Source organism: Schistosoma mansoni, chromosome 3, assembly GCF_000237925.1.
Source record: "Schistosoma mansoni strain Puerto Rico chromosome 3, complete genome".
NCBI lineage: Eukaryota > Metazoa > Platyhelminthes > Trematoda > Strigeidida > Schistosomatidae > Schistosoma > Schistosoma mansoni.
In genome coordinates this window covers 26,130,792-26,150,415 of record NC_031497.1, presented here as the reverse complement: position 1 = coordinate 26,150,415, position 19,624 = coordinate 26,130,792, and the positions used below count along the sequence as shown (strand labels likewise).

The 19,624-nt window shown below is 35.7% G+C and overlaps 2 protein-coding genes across 2 annotated transcripts; one reads left to right on the top strand and one right to left on the bottom strand.

The window, feature by feature from the left end:
* Positions 1-1,884: 1,884 nt before the first annotated feature.
* Smp_197400 (hypothetical protein) lies at positions 1,885-10,161 on the top strand (the record flags this gene model as incomplete). Its single annotated transcript, XM_018799800.1, has 3 exons — positions 1,885-1,936; positions 5,705-5,858; positions 10,080-10,161. The coding sequence occupies 3 exons, from the start codon at positions 1,885-1,887 to the stop codon at positions 10,159-10,161; spliced, it is 288 nt and encodes a 95-aa protein (XP_018651553.1).
* Positions 10,162-17,094: 6,933 nt separating this feature from the next.
* On the bottom strand, positions 17,095-19,487 carry Smp_202190 (uncharacterized protein; the record flags this gene model as incomplete). Its single annotated transcript, XM_018799799.1, has 2 exons — positions 17,095-17,149; positions 19,339-19,487. The coding sequence occupies 2 exons, from the start codon at positions 19,485-19,487 to the stop codon at positions 17,095-17,097; spliced, it is 204 nt and encodes a 67-aa protein (XP_018651552.1).
* Between the last annotated feature and the right edge of the window lie 137 nt (positions 19,488-19,624).

The following is a 19,624-nucleotide window of genomic DNA, read 5'->3' as shown; positions in this document are numbered from 1 at the left end:
AAGCTTGGAACCTGTTGTTGAGAGTTATCTTGAATTCGTTTAATTTCTTTGTATCTCGAGGGAAGGCTGTATTGAACCTTTGTATTGCTGTTTGTCTAATTGTCCAGTGTTTCTTTAGCTTCAGTTTCATCTTTACCATAACCACCTAAAGGTGATATGTAGCTGTGTCAGCTTCTCTCCTGCTTCTCACATCTTCCATTTTCCTTCGGAATTTTTTGCTTATAGAAATTTTTTACAATTTGATCTATCTGGTTCTCTGTGGTGCGGTCTAGTGAAATCCATGTAGATTTCTATATGCGTTTGTGTGAAAATATTGTGCCGCCTATAACCAATTTGTTGAATGCACATAGATTTGCGATTTTCTCAACATTTTCATTTCTCTCTCACAACCCATGTCATCAAATTATATCTTCATATCCTGTGTTGTGCACTTCGACTTTATCATTTACATCTCCCATCGGGATGGTGAGGTCACTCTTTGAGCATTTAGCTATGATTGATTGCAGCCTCGAGTAGAATTGATCGTTATCTTCGCAGATGCTATCGTTTGAGAGTGCATAACATTGGATAACACTCATTGTGATCCTCTTCTTCTTTGTTTTGAATGATGCTTTGATTATCCTGGATCCGTAAGATTCCCATCCTACAAGTGTCTTTAGTGTTTCTCTGGATGGCACGAGAGCAAATACCTGAGTGTGTGGAGCATTTTTCCCTTCGTGATCGGAGTACAGCAGCATCTCTCCTGTACATAGCCTTTGTTGTCCGGCTTGTGTCCAGTGGGTTTCGCGGATTCCGAGTACTGTCAATTTCTATTTCCTCATTTCCATCGCTCTTTTACTCGTCTTCAAGGTCTTCCACATTGTTCGGACATTTTATGTACCTATAAAAAGTGTTTCTCAGGTTGTTAGAAGATGCATCGGCCTCGTGACCTCTGAAAAATCTCGGCTTTCATCATGAAGCGTCGTGATTCTTCCTTCAAATGCCAGGTCAGAGTTTAAAGTGTTTGAAATATGTTTTCTGGCTAGCTTTGGCTATTTAAATTTCTACGGAATGTGGTCGCTAACCTAATGCCCAGTACTCCTCCTTTAACCGGACTTTGAACCGACAGTAACACTAGAAGAGCAGCAGGCGGAGTTATTAAAAAGATACAAGTATAAAAACGAAATATTATAAAGTGGAAAAAGTAAAGCTATTGAATATTCAAGTGGTAATTCCATTCGTTACTTAACTTAATATAATCAATTTTTCAGTACCATTGATCATTGAAAAGCATTGAATTTGTTTACCATATATGTTATCAAACTTTTCTTTGTTTATGCATTTGTATGCATTTGTACAATTAAAAATAAACGATAATAATTTATTCATGTATTAAACAATAAGATTATGTGACATTGATCATATTACAACCATGTAGAAACTAGTTGATTAGCTGAATCAACAGCTTAAAATTGAAGATTTCAACAGCAAAATTTCAACAAATCAACAAATATCCTCATACCGATTTGTGGAGATTGTATTATTTTTGGCAGTTGAATTCACAAGTGGATCTAAGGTAAATGTTAAGCGTTCGTGTACGAGGACGTAGGTTCAGGATTCCAATCTCACGTGTGTGATCTTAGATGCGTACTGGCGAGGAATCCCATACTGGCACGAAATGTTCATGCAATGCATCCAGGTTTGCAATGCTGGTCTACATTAGATCGACTTATGAATTTAACTGTGAAAATCAATAACTGATTCAATTACTCGCTGTCAATTCCTTCATAACTTTAACTTAAATAAATCAGAAAAGCGTTTTCTGACATTATTCAACCTCTAGAAATGATTTCACAACTGGTCACACTGAAAGTTGCTGTACTTCTCTTATGGACATTTAATATCATGAAACTTGAAGCATACACATATTTAGCACCAATAAAATTTGATGATTACGGTAAGTGTTTTATTATCAATGATGATATATATTGGTAGTATTTATGCACTCATTGAATTCATTTCATTTCTAGTGAACTGGCGAAAAAGCACACCGAACTAAATAAACATTTTACACAGTTTATGAATATACAGGTAACATAAATAAGGCTTGACATGAAAACTTCAAATTAATTGAAAATTAGTTCACTTACATAAATACTTACGTAGGCCCGTTGCTCCTCGTGGAGGAGCATTCGTTTTCAAGCTCCGCTGAGTATTGATAGATTGTTGTAAAATGAATCAACATATTTGTAGACATCCAAGTGAGTAGAAAAATTAAAGTTTTAAATTTTCTAAGGTTTAATGATTCAGTGTAAGTCAGTTCATCAGAGAATAAATAAATAAATAGTATCTGATAGTGCCTATTTGAAATTGGCTTAATTTGATCAGGCAGTTTATTCTCTGAGAACGTGGCTTGAAATAAGTCTGAAAACGTCAGAGATTATAGACATTTTATCCTTTCACTCTCTGGGATATCTACAAATAAATTATTTTCAACTACAGTTTATGAATATGTTATGGGTGCATTATATTATACAACAAAATCTCCAACAGTGGAATAGAACTGCTAGGATATATATATATCTGATACTGATACTGTGTTTGCTTGTGATCATTAGATCATCATCATTATTAAGCTTTATACAAATTTAAGTTTAATAATTAAAGCTCCACGATGGCTTTATCAGACATCTCTGTGTTGATTAATTGTCAATTCATTTTATAGTGTAGTCAATACGTGTAAATGCAGAGTCCCAGTAACAGGTCTTAAGTCCCTTCATGCTGATCATCTAACTGTTACTGTTGAAAATTAGAAACAAGGTTCCATATTGATTCAAATCATTCTTATCATTTGCATTAGCTAAACGAAGATATCAGATATATTGAAACACATTCGAATCATAATTTGACTATTTGATCAACAACAATTCACTTCATCATAGAGTGCATATGTAGCTTTAAGTTATTATTCATAAACTGTGGCCAACGGTAACCACTATTTAGCTTCAAAATCCTATTCAGCAGAAATATTCAGCTTGGAGCCATCTAGGGTTATTATCAATTCCGATCCCAGGTAAAAGAGTAATGTGTGGTGTGGAGTTGACAACACTACTCTGCATAATAAAACCGTACATGAAAAATTTAATAACCACAATAAATTAGTTAAACTATTCAAGGTCTTGGCTGGTAGTCGGACGTTATTATTTAGAAAGACCATGACACCTCATAAGGAAAGCGAAGATTCGTTCGGGAGTCACGAACCAGATGCCTTTTCATGCAATCACAACAACAATAATGTAGGTATATGGAACGTACGAAGCATAGGAGAGTTTTTTGACGGAGCTCGAGGAGGCACGAAAATCTCCTATACGATTGGACATTCATGAATCAAGGATCTGAGAAGCTGTGGTGTCTGGTGCTATGTGAAACACACAGAAATTATTCTAGCTTCCGAACAGAAAGGCTTTTTCGTTCTTCATGAGTCACATTTTCACATACTTAATTATTCAACTCTCAACCGTGACTAATTTTATATGAGAGTACATATGTATAACAACCGAAATACCACTATTCTGTTTGAAATCAGAACTAACGAACCCAATTTCATTCGATTGGACAAGACTAAGTTCTCCTACATAGCACATGAAGTGCTTTTGTGTGACTCGTATTAAATCATATTGAAACACAATCTCTGTTCAAGTTGAACGATCGTCAGGCGGTTCATCCTGTGCTATGTAGTGAAGAGCCTCTCTAGCACAAACTGACGTGCTGAGAATCAATAAAAATACTGCCAACAAGACAAGATCAGTCATCTATCTGCAAGGATCCCATCGAAATTTCGAAGCAGATAGTCAAAGATTAACTCGGCTTTTGTAGTCTTATACAAAAGTGTGGGAGGGCGTATACTTAAGTTTATTGAAGCCGTAGCCATACGATGATGAGGTTTCAAATTGTTCTCCCATTTTCATTTACTTTATTATCCTCGTCTCATCTTACCCTCCATTTCTAGTCTAGTTGAACATTAATGATTGTTTATAGATGTTAATAACAAGTATATAATGTGTGATCAGATTCTTCGAAATTTATTGTGCTAATATATCACATAGTTCTGATAATCTCCATTTTCTTATCCCAATATTGAAATTTATCCAAGGGATTGATTGCTCGAATTTTTTTGTTTTAAAAGTGTAATCGTTGAATTCTGATTTCTGAAAAGTCATGTTAAGCGTAAATATTTGTCGGCTGATCATTCATTCCCCAAACTATGAACGCAAATAAATTACCAACTACTAGGTGCATAGCTTTGAACATTTTCACAGACAATGACAACGTATTACTGAGTACGTTGTTTCTGGTAGCACTACAAATGAGCACACAGACACACAAACACACACAAACAAGTTAATCAATCGCTTTCAAACTTTTTTTAATCATACCCAGGAAATTGTCATCAATAAAGATCAGAAATCACAATAAAGATGTAATAAATGTCAGCCAGACCCACAGATACATCAATGTTAGCGGATGGGACCGTAAAGATCTGTCTTAGGAATGTGCCCGAGAAAAGATTTGACCACACTGACGAGGTTCTGGATAACCAAGGCCAGGATAGACGTCACCACGTATGAGGACATCACAGGGCGACATGTACAGAGAGAGAGAGTGGGAAGTGAGAACTGTGAAAGACTTGTAGATCATTGTGATTCAACGACATGATTATTGGTAGCACGATTTCCCCCCAAACACAAACAAAGTGTCATATGGATTTTACCGGAACATATCACAAAGAACAAGATTGATCATGTCTAGATTATGAAATGTTCAGAATGTCAACTGAAGACGCAGGAAAATAAAGAGGAGCTAATATGGCTTTAGATCACCACCCAATATTTGTCAAGCTAGAGAGATAATAGATAGTTTAGTCAACATCCATGCAGAGGTTTAATATACCATTCTTTCGAGATGCTGATATGTCTGAAAATTCAACATTGTTCTCATCATTAATTTTCAAACCTTACAAAACCTATGAAAAGGATGGGAGACACACTGGGAGGCACTGAGCCAATGTATTTCTTCTCAATTCTAAAGAGTATCTGGGAAAGTTGTCAGCATCGTAGGGAACTGATATCAGGAATCATAATGCAAGCCATGCGTGGAAGGCAGCTCAAAGATATGTTCTGATTTAAGACTAGTACAATACAAGCTTTTTTACTCTCATAGTTTCCCTTCATATTCCTTATCAACTGAATCTCAGGAGGATCACTGGATACAGTGGAAGGTCTAAACGCTACTGCAGAGTCTTGACTTCGCAGACGAATTAGCCTTGATATTACACGCACAGTATCAAATACGAATGAATATAATTAATTGTGGTGTTTATTTGAACCAACGATTCCTTTGTGTTAATGACTGCTTTATTTTGAATTTCAAATACAATATATTCATTCGTGTTCATCTTATACTTCTTGAATAAATTGCGTTGCTTCTGAGATTACTAGTTTACACCATAATTCAAATACTCTTTAAACTGACGTTGTATTGTCTTAACGTTTGGAAAATAATCTAAAACCAAATATTGAAGTAGTGCGTAAACGATTTTTAGTTTCCTTCAGTGTAGCACTGACATATAATTAAAATCAGTCTGCATAATTTTATTTGTCCTTTTTCCGAAATCCGATATTAACTGACAAGTTGCTATTGCGTATATGATAATTTCTCTATTTAGGAGAAATGTACATTGATTTGGGCAAGCTGAATGTTTCGTTGAGCTCAGATTTTCAATTAACAATAAGCGATGGAGACTGTACAAGAACACTATCTTTGAAGCCACCAACCGACAAAGAGAAACATTTTAAACGTGGATACCGTCCAGGATCTTCGTAAGTTTAAAACGTGATATGATGTGAGTTGATAATTCAATTACTCCTTAATCACGACAGCATTATTGTCTTGATCCGTAGATAAAATGACCATAGAGGGGATCGTTTGATTTTTGATTTCATAGAACACCATTGTATACCATCCGTAGTTTATTGAGAACATACACATGCAAATCACTGTTGTCAGAGGTTCCATCAGGTTCTCCTATCTACACCGTCAAATACTAACTCATAGTCAAGGATGTTGATGCATAGTGATGAACTCCATTTAATTGATTGTTCAAAATTGATTCTCAGATTTTAGTAGGATGTTCTTTAATTTTGTGTTCTAATGCGTTTGGTTGTCTTCGGTTTTGTTCTCGTTCACTGAAATATCAGTGCTTCAGCTGGTACGTTATCAAGGCCTACTGCTTATCCACTGTTGACTTGTCCGATGGCCATCCTGATTCCTTCCATCGTTGGCGGAGTGACATTTATATAAAGTACCGTGTGTACTGCTTCGACATTTTGTGGACTCAATGGAGCTGGCCTATTTAAGAATTCTTAAGTTTTCTACCCACCTGTTCCTCCGTTCTTCAGTGTCATTGATTGACTTGCCTTCTTGGTTCTTGACTTGTCTCACTGGCTCACCATATTTCCTTCGCAGTTTTTTTGTATTAAATGCTTGTTATATATGTCCTCCTCTAGCATCTCTTTGCACCATCATTTTTAGGTCATCCACATGTTTCTGTTTCTCAGTTATAATGCTCCCTTCACCTGTTTGCTTGCATCTGTGTATCCATCATGTGCCTTAACTTCCTCTGTTCTTGTTAGTCTGTTGTTAGTTGCTGTCCTCCTCTTCTTCCTTTCTTGAATCCTGTCCAATGTTTCCATAGACCACCATTCCTTATAATGATGCTTTTTGAGGCACATCTACTCCTGACACGTTGAAGTTTTCCTTCTGTGATCCATTTCCAATTGTCCACTACAGTAGTTTCATCTTCTTTGAGTAGATCTTGTTTGACTTGTCGCTGAGACCAATCTTGAATTTCTCGAGTTTGCCAGTACGTCGAATGAAGTCTGTATTGAACATATGTAATGCTTTTTACCCAGTTTCCTAGCGTCGTTCTGACTTCGGCTTCCCTTGGTAACCACCAGTTGGTGATGATCTGAAGTTATCTCATCTCCTCTGCTGATTCCCACATTTTCAGCTGACCTTGTCAATTTCTTACCAATGCTTTTTGTATGCCTTTGGAGAAGTGTATAATCATAATGTTGAGGGCACACAAATGTGCAAATCTCTCACCATTGTCATTTCACTCTCCCAGTCAGAACATATCATCACAAGTTCTATCTCTTCGTTTCTGTAGCTATTTCATTTGGTATAACCTGTCTTTCACATTGACACATTTATCTAGAATAATGATTGGTCTAATTGTTGGAAGGGGTATTGACCTCGCGACCCCCGATGAATCTGGTCTTTCATTATGAAGAGTCATAATTTCCCTGAACGAGTAATCATTCGTATGAATACTGTCACATTTTGAATGCAATCAGTAGCCAGTTTACATAATATATCCATCTTGCAAGTGTTCAATGTCAGATAAACCCGAGTTACTACAAAATTTTCCACTGTGAGAAAGAGCTGAAGTGCATTTCAGAACAAGCAAGATTCAGCTTCAAAATTATTAGCCTATCTTAAATTTCAAAAGTCACTGTTTTGGAGTGTAGAGTCTGAAATCCGACACTGATACATGATGCACTACATATTAAGCCCCACCCTCCCACATCCAAAGTCACTACATGAGCGAGAACGTGTATTGGACTACCGAATACAATGCACAATTACTCATTCATATACATACCACTATAATCCTTAGGGAAGTTGATTCATTTCTCAGCCTGTGTAATGTACTTGTCCCGCAGGTCACTTTCGATTGCCATCGATCGACCATCCCATCCGGCTGCTTCTGACTGACTCTCAATATCACCTTTCTCTCCTGAAAAACAAGTCTTGCTCCTTAGATGTAACTGATGATGTTCAGAGCAATGTCGTCTTCTTGATGAATTTCTTGAGACCTGGCCATCACTTTTTCTGCACTGATCCTGATGCGCTAAAGTCACTATATCAATGATTTATTCTATGTTCAAAATCGAGGTGGGAGGTTCTCTATCTCAATTTGATCGTCTTTCACTAATGAGGCATACATATCTCATATTACTGATATGTCTTGTTGATTGGGCGCAATAGTCGGATCTCAAACTAGTCTCGTAACTCCCAAGCTACAAATACATAGCGACTTAAAAACGAGAGAAAAAGCACAAAATATGCGGGAAGCACTTTATGCCAAATGTTCATTTATGTACAGAAAAAATAGGGTTTTTATAATATTTCAGAAGTCCTTGGGTTTTATCGGGAATTCTGGTATACTAGTTTTGTGAAAATTCAAATTCACATCGAATGCAGTGTCTATTTGCTAAGTGATATTACATTAACACCAATAGATAAATGCTTGTGTTATCATTAGGAGTTAGATTTTGACAATACATGAACACAATTGATCCATTTTGGCACTCGACGAAGAGATGATGGCTTGTTGTGTTTGCATAATCTCTCCGTATGACCCGTTACTCAAAATTCTGAGCATTCGTCTTCATCGAATGAGCAGATACGACAGAAATGCTATGCCACACAGTTCTAACTAATAGTGGGAGGCATTGTAGAGTGACGTGAATCAAAGTCATTGACATTATGCATTCGACTCAGGTGAGGAAAGTTTTGCGAATCATGATTTGCAAGACTTATTGCGAGGTCTGAATAAGAAATTTTCATCAAATCAAATAAATGTGAATTTCGACGTTCGATCATTTTAGTATTATTATTATGATTTTAACGCGACAACATTCATTTGTGAGATCATTCGACGTAAAATTGGGATCTGACTCGACTGTGCTTAGAATTCTAATACGACTATATCAGTCTGACGATGATTCTAACACACATACAAAGATAAGACAATTAAATTGTTCGTCAGAAAGTGAAAACAACTTAAAACTCTCTCATTGTTTATTAACAAGTGCTGCATATGAAACAAAGTCATCTCCAGGTCTTTTAACAGTTCTGATTGCCATCAGTTGACCTTCTGCTACTTCTCATTAGCTCTCCATATCAGTCACAATGATTGTTCGACACATTTCATTATTTTCACACACTATTCTTCTGTTTTCCACAGTGAATTATGCCTTGAACAAAATGCATACTTTGACTACTTACTCTGTCAAAATTTATAGGCATTAGATATCATAATCTGTATCATTTTAATAATACGAGTGAGTATCTACAAATTGATTTGTAACACATTATGCCCTACAGTAGTAAAATAACGGATCATTTGTCGAAAGTCCCAGGATACTTGAGTGAAACGCTTCATTATATAGTCAGTCACAACGTGTAAGCTATACGTATGTACACCCCATTTTTACAAGGAGATTAAATTATCAGGTCAAATCCCAGAATAGTAGAGTAAGTAACAGTATCGGTGGTAATAAGAAAGATAAGGCACTGAAGATACGACTGAAAACGAAAATATAAACTAATGAAATAAAAACACGAAAAACAAGTTTTGAGAAATTTAGAGTCCAAGGATTTGGGGAAACACTATGAGTGGATCCACATATGCCATAGCAAACGATGTTCAGCCACGTCATTCAAAATCTTCAACCATTGGTTGCGATAATCACGTGGAGCCCAACCAGTTAGTCTTTACCTATTAACATGACTAAGTTCAAATTCCAGTGGCATGATGGATCGATGTCATGTCTTGGTTTGACCGACCCTAGATTTCTTTTAGCATACTCTTGCACTATAAAACATGCCTCATCGAGGTAGGTGGTGGTCGGACATACATAACACGTGTCCTAACCATCTCAGCTAATGAAGATTTACTGCCTCACCAATCAATTTTCCATATTTACCTAGTGCTCCATTCCTAACCCAGAACTTACCTATTCTATGGGCCAAAAATACACACGTAATGCCTCATCGAGAGCCAGGACCGGGTACCAGTAACCTACGAGTATCTCATACTCTGAATGGCCACAATTAATCATATAATTATCCGGTGAATAAAAAATATTTTCTACTCCACATTCTTAATGAAAATATCCAATGCTTTGATATAGAAAACTCAGACCACTACAGCAAATATTACTCCGAGCCTTTATTTTCTCATATTATTTTAGCTTATGCCAAAGCTGGTTCCTTCGGGGACGACGTCACATGAAGAGAAGAACTCAGAGCTTGTGGCCTGATTTACTCTTTTAATTACAACTTCCATAATAAGCACTTTGAAATAAATTGTAGCGTTTAGCCCAATTTGCTTTGTTTTCAAATTTTCTGAATCATTAGTTTTGATTCGATAAAGCGTGTTTGACAGATGTGATTAAGTGACTGTTAGCTAAAACGAATCTCTGTTCTAGCCAGATTACAAGTAAAATGGATATTATCTTCGATTTGTCCGAGTAGTATGTGTATTTATCGATAATAGTTGGTAAGATATATCGTCGAGTTTAGAATGACTGATACGTCCTGTAAAATTTGCGTCCATATAATATACTATCACAGTTTATTAATTGACAAGGTGAAAGGTTTTGGCATTCATGGTAACGCGTCAATGTGTACGTAGCATCCACAAAATCCCTCATGTAGCTAATTTTCAACGAACATTAGGGTAAACTACTAGTGCCCTGAATTTATCTAATTGGTCTGTGAGGTGTTATCAACCATTTGTTATATTGAAATAATAATGGTCGAATAAATCAAGAAATCGAACATCTGGATTCCAATGTTAACTCAGAAACTCAAGTCTTGTGAACATCCTTCAAACATGTGAAAACTATTTAAGTAGCTTACAGATGAGAAACACAGTAGTGCCAATAACAATAAAATAGTGACATCGACGACTGGTAAAAAACCACTCTTCTACAAGCTCCAATTTAACGAAGATACAACCAGCTGTGTACTACAGAACGGAGTGGCTAAGGAGATAGAGAAGGCGTTTTATGCAATTAACCGCCGTCTATCAATTTGTACATGGCTTATGATGATTCGTCGATTAAAGGACAGGTTACTTGGTTTTATCACATCCACGTGAATTTATAAGTCCAGCTAATCACAGTTACTCATAAAAACCACAATAAAAACATTGTCAGGTTCAAATTTCAATCCCGATACGTTCACTTATGCCCATCGAGTACTATTTAACCAAAACTGGACAATTCGGCCAATCCTTAATCAGTCTATCTTTTTAAATATTTTTAACCGCGAATTAATGTCTTGATGAAGCCTGTGATCGGAAAGTACGATATACAACCAAACACCTCAGCTACTGAAGAATAGCTCGATTGATGTCAGTGACTGGACAGTTCGATATACAATCAAACACTTCAACTTCTGAAGAGTAGCTCAATTGATGTCAAATTGGAAGTATGAGCAGAACACATACGAAGGAAAAGCAATTTTCACAAGGGGGTTTTTTTGTGGAGAAAAAAACCCCTTGTGATAATAATCATATGCTCACTAGTGACTGGCTCCTTGAGGTAATTCCTGGAGTTCTGTAGTGCCGCAATTCGTTAATCGTTTGCTTCGATAACCGTTATAATTCTAATCTTAACGGTGCGTAAAATCAGAAGACGAAGGATAGCAGCAACTACAGTTTATTGTCGAATAACTCAGGTCAAAAAGCTAACAATACATGAGCGAGTGAACAGGCAAACAAGCGAAGGAAACGAACGAGAAGCAAGCGAGCGAATAGCAAGCAATTACATAGGCAATTTATAGTCAAATTTAATAAGGGCACACCAAAGCAAAACAAAGGCCGATAATAATATTTGCGTGCATACATATAAGGGTGAGGAGTTTGAGTCACCGAGTGATATTTAGGTAGTCAACATTTCGGATAGAGCGTCATGTGCTCTAGTGGTATAGCAGTGCAAAGAATATACAAATTGTTACTATCCAAATGACGATGTCTGTTAAGTAAGTTAATAAAAAGGGCTTAACCAGATTAGGTGTAAACAAACTCAATGGTATCTTAGTTGCTATAGTTCTAGTGAGAAGTCGTTGCCAGTGGAGCTAATCCATGTCAGGTAGAGACAGGTATCTACCTCAGTACATTGGAAGTTGGTCGCGTAATTTCGTGGATTGGTTGAGGTTAGACATTAACACCGTTGGATACCAGCTCAGTGGTCTATCGGTTAAGGGCTCTGGCTCGAGACTGGTAGGTCCTGGGTTCGAATCTCGCGAGTGCGGGGTCGTGGATGCGCACTGCTGAGGAGTCCCACAATAGGACGAAACGGCCGTCCAGTGCTTCCAGGTTTTCCACGGTGGTCTAGCTTCAATTGACTCATGATCTTAACTATAAAAGCAGTTTTATTATCACATGAAACATTCAAGTAATTACTACTCAGTCATGTGTGGTGTGTAAGTTTTGAATGAAGAGTGTGTGTGAGAGAGAGAGATCAAAATTTCATGGAGATAGTACGACAGAATAATAACCTCCTACTTGAATTGAAAAAATAGGTCGTGAAGTGCATTTGAGAGACTGCTTGTACACCCAACTTTATGACCACTTAGTTGCTGGTATAAATATTCCGAATTAGAAAAGAGAATTAATTCAGAGACCAAGAAGTCCATTTCGATAAATTAAAACAGCCTGCATCAAGCATGAAGCAGTTGATGAGCTTGATTTTTGAACAGTGAACATTTCTAAAACTCTGCTCATCCATCATGATGACCTAGATTGTTTATTTATTTATCTATTTAAACACATAAATATTGGTGCAAGGGGGCATCAGATATATATGCGCTCCACACTTAGATTGTCAAGGTTGTTGAAGCTCGCAATGGATAATAACGGTTCTCATTTCCGTGAAAATATTGAAAACAAATGAACAATGTCTCAAATCAGCATTTAAACATGAGCATAGACTTGACGAGTGTTTATCATGTGGCAAACCGTCATGTCCATTTAGTGATACTAAATGCCTCAATTGTGCCGAAATTGGACATATGAATTAGGTATGTCGGACAATTGTGCATCTCACTACTGGTGATGCTAAACCATGTTATTCAAATCTCAATAATTATTTATCACCTCTATCCATGATTTAGGAAGGCATTTTCCACATTAAGATGCGGTAATATACTTTATTTGGTTTATTCCATGATCTCATTATTGATACAAGAAGTATAGAGTCCTTCGTCATTTCATTAAAGAAGTTGAAGTCTTTTGATTCCTATGTTGCAAGATGACCTAATGAAGTCTCAACATTGAAGATTAGTGGACAAGAAGTGCTTACACGAGGATTTTCTGAATTGTCAGTTAGAGATGACAGTTCATGATATATCCCTTGTGATTTTCTAGTGAGTGAAATAGGATGATCTATGATGAGTTTAAAGCAACAAGAGAAGTAGTAAAGCGGATTTGTCTTCAATAGCCTACAAAAACATTGTGATGCTTTACTCAAAACTGTAGTGGGTGCATGTGCTAAGTCAAATAGAGGGACGAAAATTCAGTCAATAAAAATTCATTTCAGGGTGATCTAGTTTTTCTTAAAAGACTAGTAATTCTGAATGGTGTTCGGCAAACAGTGTGTAGAACATTGACTTTATTTTGCGAGAAAATGATAATTGAGGCACTTCGGTGCTCAGTATGAAGTACTACTATTATTAGATCATTGAAATCCGATAGAAATATCGATAGAATATGTGGTAATTACAGATTACCATTGATTTCTCTTCTAGCTGAAGCAAACATGTATCTCAATTGAAGCTGGTGGTATTCTCAATCAAATTCATGGTTCTAATATGTATCGTAAAATTGTTTTGAAATGTGCATATCTTCAGATAACATTAGATCAATCTCCATCGAGCTCGTAAATGATTACCAGTAAATACAATCGTCTTCCATTCAGTCTTATTTGTTCTCCAACAATCTTCCAAGAAGTAATGAGTAAAGTAGTTGATGATATCAAAAGTATTGATTTTCGTCATGATGATCCTATTTTTCGTGGTGCTGATGAAGCAGCATATGATCACAGTCTGGAGGGTATATTGCGCCATCTGCTTGCGATGGATGTTGAAATGAATCTAAACAAGTGTTCATTGAGTGTACTGATTTTGAATATCTTGGATATTCATTTGACGGTACTGGTTTTAGACCAGATATGAAGCTCCTGACTCCACTTACGAACAGCATAATGGGAAACCTGCATGTGACATTCTGTTAACCACACAGTGTTCGTTAGTGAAATCAGAAGCACTCAACTATAAAGTCGATCTGTGGACAGTTACACTAGGTGGTCGATGAGGTAGCTTAACTAGGTGATAAATAGAACTGAACGCTTGGTAATCAGTTACAGTATGGATTTTTGAAACAGACTAGTATCCGTGTTGTCATTTGACTACAAGTACCACAGATGGAGAGTGTCCGTGTATGTAGAAATGCCACAGATATTTCAGTGTCTGATAGCTATTTTGTTCGTACTACAATTGTAACCGAAAAATAACAACTCAGGGAAACCAGAAGTCAGGAATGATTGTGTTCGAAGATATGTTCGGAAAGTTATCGATATGTTGAGAAGAGTTTGATCCAAGTTACGTTGTAGTTGCAAGGAATGGGTAGCACAACGTATACACAAATGATCTGTCGTGAGTGCGTGGTTGATCGCCTTTAGCTATAATGTGTTCACCAAAACTAATGAGGTCAGCATCAATGTCAAAGACTTACAGAACTATTTATTTTGGGATTTATTTACGTTAGAATCCGAAGAGAAACTTCACCATTTAAGAAGTGAAAAGTATTTCTTACTAAATCCTAGTGTCACTGTTCCCATTCGGATGATGAGCTCACTTTGATGCTGGTATCAGTTGAACAACCACTGGAAATTAACAAGCACTAAACAGTTTTTCGTCTTAGCATTGTACATCCAAGAACCCAACAGAAACAAATTATGGGAGATTCATGTATGCCGCTGGGATTATAAACTTCAGACAACTGAACCCTCATACTGTTAACGTCAACAATTTATACATAATTTTGTTATAGATGCCAAAAAGTGATTACTAATCACCAACGTCGAGAGATCTTTCCCGGAGTTCTAGTGGAAAACCTAGAATACTGTTATTCCACATAGTTAAAGTGATGAAAATATCACAAATCATAAGGTTGAGTAAAACGAACTTCAGATGGATGGTTGCAGTTGTAATGTTTGTGACCACTATATCATAATGACTCTTTAAATAATTCCCAAATTCAGAAAAATGGAGAAAGTGAAAATCAGAATTGTGCGCAATGAAGAAGAGATGTGAATAAGTCAAAAAGACATGACTAGCACATAGACATAGGCAACGAGTGTCGATTGTGGTGAAGATTTACTACAGTTACTGTGTTATTAGGTGTTTTATGTTATGTTGTAATCTGTGGCAACTACGAAATACAATTCGATTCTGCTCACAGAAAATTTGTATTTTCGAATGACTATTATCTAAGGTTTATTTTAGTCACATAATTATTCTTAAAGAAAGCTATAGAAGAGAGTGAAATATACACCTGTGATATCAACGACTGATAGACCATTTTCGTGCAGATAGTACCTTCAATTAAAATAAAACAAGAAAGAGAAGATTCGTGTTGAATAACATGAATATGTTTGTTTTCCTTGAATCTCATCCACTGTCGAATGATGTTTGTAGTAATAAATCAAATATTCTGATATCAGTAGTTGTTTATCAGATCTTGCTTATCCTAGTGCATGAGAATGAAATTCTCTCGTAATCGCATGAATAATTAGCCACTACCGATATGAATCATGCTCACCCATTAACTGAAATCACATAGATAACTTGAAGTGTAGGAGTATTGAACTAGTCAGTATGGGTTCTTGAATGATTTTTCATCAAGCGAACTAGACTTATCCAAATATGTAAAATTCTCTAGTGATGATAAATTATACTAACGCGTTCACGATCAGTGAGAACTTCGATCAGGCTTATGTTATTCCACTATATCATACACATTCACGAACATCTTGTTGAACTAGTGTAATACTCAACAACTATGTGACCATGAAATTGGTCGTTTTTGTTCTGTTGAATACGTCTTATTAATTCATATCGACAATTGTGATTCTTTTAGTCATTTACATTTTCAAATCTAGCTAAATGCATGTATTTGTTCGACTTATTCCCTAACCATTCAAACTATCTATGAAGACAGGTAATCATTCTTGCATCAATACACGACAATATGATCTAAGTATTTGTTCATACATCTCGAATATCTGTACCTTGTGAGCTGGGTCTACTATAGTGAGAGTGTTTCAAAAATAATGTCTCACTCATCATCCATAAATCACGAATGTCTTACGAAATGTGTCCTATTCGATCAACCATATGGCATTTTCAGGATAACGTACAGGTAACATCCAAACACTAAAATCTACTACAAAGGAAACAATTCACCATCTAGCATTCAACTAACCTACAAATGCTTGTTAAAGGCTAATTAATCATGCGTAATAACCTGCAAATGCTGTCATTTGTTCGAGTCTTAGAGTTGTTGTTCACACTAATACACAAGTCGTTGGTTATCTGAACTCAGTTGTTATGTGGATGACCCAGTGGTGGTGTTTGAAGGGAACTCTACTGGTTTCGAGTTTGAGAGTGCACATCAAGTCTGTGATGAGGGAACATGCAGCTGACGAGTCCTTAACAGGAAGAAGCGTGCTTCCTGAACTCCACTACTACTCATATATTTCTGGTTAAAATGCTTGTGAATCAATGACAATATCTAGATAATACGCACTATATGTACACATATTCAAAAGTGACTGGTCAATTGTAGTCCCAAGCATCAACAGGAAGATCCAGGCAACCAATATATCTGTCACTTTTCCGGTGGACAAATTGTACTCAATATGAAAACTAAACCTGATCTCCAATATGCTGTGAAATTAACGGTTATATTAATTATCGTTCGAAACGATATCTGGTCACTCATGCAGTATGTACGCTACATGTTCTTCAGTGAGATGTGATTACCAGGGAACACATAAATAGAACATCAAATGATACTGTGAATTGTAATTTATTCTACTGATTGTAACTAAAAATCAAGCACATTTAAAAATGAAATAATCAAGAGCCAAATTTTCCATTGTATTCAATAAATCATATCTACAATAATGTCGTATTTATTCAGTCTTCTTCAACTGCCTGCTGAGATCGATATGATAGCTGTGATCTACATAGGCTAAAATGTTTAACAAAAGAGAAGAAATCAATTTATGTTACTAACAATCGAATATTAAATTAGTTTGTAAACACAATAGTTTTCTAATGATCTCATATAACAGAGGCTTTGGTAGTATATCTATTCAACCTCAGTCCTAGTGTACAGAAGTGCTAGGCCACTCATTCATATCTCCATAGTGTCCACCTCCATTCTGGACTGCTACTTTCACAACAAGTCCGACTCTTCCATACATTTCTGAAACACATCAAGCAAACGTTTTACATATCTCTCTTCTATGTTATTCATATTCTTATTACCTTCTGATTAATACGTTATATTAGAAGATTTTACACAACTTCGTGTGCCTTTGTTAGTATTGCACGTATTATCTATCTTTTCGCAAATCATTGTGTGATAAATGGCCACAAATATCATAGTGCAGCTTCAGTAAGTGACATTACCAAAAAGAAAACTTTCTTCACAGAACTGTATTCATTTAAATGTAAAGTGATAACTGGTAGACTAAGTGATTATCTGGGTGGTTTGAGGTGGCCGACAGGAAACCCTGGAACTATTATTTGTGACAGTTGGAAGTCAACAACAAGAAGGTGTACCTGTTATCATAAGTTAGTGTCTCTCAATTGTGTACTCGAATTCACGTCACCTAGTTTCATAGTCTGAGATGTGATCACTGAGTTATTTGTGATGCGACTGACCTCTTGTAGAATTGAATTGTTTGCATTTGATTGATCACTAAGTTTGACCAATCACACGTTTAGATGAAGGTAATTGATTTAAAGTTATAATGTTTTAGTCTATGAAGCTGGGTGACGTGTGTCCGAAACATTCTAGTGATGCATCACTTCTCTCATGACTATATGTGCTCCTTGTTGATAAATATCAACAAGCACGAAACTTACGTCTAAGGATTTCTCTCGACTACATCCAACCACCTAATATCACAGCATAGTTCATACGATATCGAATCACTTAGACTAATTACCGTACTGCAAGTTGAAAAATAAAAGTCAAACAGCACTCAGACGAGTAAATAAGCATGAAATTGGTCAATACCCATCGATCAATCAATTTTAATCATTTGTGTTTTGTTGCAGTTGATAAAATATTGATTTTCTATTGGCGGTAAATGTCCAATTCTCATTAAAATGATAATCAACTATCCACATTGAATTACATTTCTACTAAATTTTATTTCATTTGGAAACACAAACTGTGTCACAAGTAGTTCATCATGGTTCACTGTATTAATAAATCTAATGAAAATCAGTAGAATGATTAATTATTTTCCTGAAGTGTATAGATAGATAGATAGACAAATAGATAGATAGATAAACAGATTGATTGATAGATAAACATATAGATAGACAGACAGATAGATAGATAGAATGTGTTATCATGAACATTTAAATAATTCACGTTATCAGAATGGTTTCTGTTATTTTATTTGATCTGACTACTTTATCATAGATAGATAGATAGATAGATAGATAGATAAGATAGGATAAGATAAGATAGATAGATAGATAGATAGATAGATAGATAGATAGGTGGATAAATAGATTGATAGATAGATAGATAGATAGATAGATAGATAGATAAACAGATTGATTGATAGATAGACAGACAGACAAACAGATAGATAGGTAGATAGATAGATAGATAAGATAAGATAAGATAAGACAAGATAGATAGATAGATAGATAGATAGATAGATAGATAGATAGATAGATAAAGAGATTGATTGATAGATAGATAGATAGATGGATAAATAGATTGATAGATAGATAGATAGATAGATAGATAGATAAACAGATTGATTGATAGATAGACAGACAGATAGATAGATACACAGATAGACGGACAGACTAATAGATAGATAGATAAACAGATTGATTGATAGATAGACAGACAGACAAACAGATAGATAGGTAGATAGATAGATAGATAGATAAGATAAGATAAGATAAGATAAGATAAGATAAGATAGATAGATAGATAGATAGGTGGATAAATAGATTGATAGATAGATAGATAGATAGAATGTGTTATAATGAACATTTAAATAATTCACGTTATCAGAATGGTTTCTGTTATTTTATTTGATCTGACTACTTTATCATACCTTCAGTATAAATGCATTTATCACTCATTTCCATAGATTATCTCTCTCATATTTAATAACTTACACAGTGCCTTCACGATATCCAGTTTGAGTTGCTATTTCTTGCTCATTTGGTGATGTTAAAGAAATTGTTGTAGTACAATGTCTGTTTTCCATTGTTAATATATGATTAGAATTGAGTGAAATATTCACTCCGTCCAGTGAAACATACATTTGTCCTAAATGTTAAAAAACATTAAACAATAATTAGTCAGGCTACAAAGTAAGATATTTTGATTGAATTGTGAACAAATCTACTCGAATAGTGTGAACATAGATTTGTACCTACTTGCATGTACATCTCACTAGCT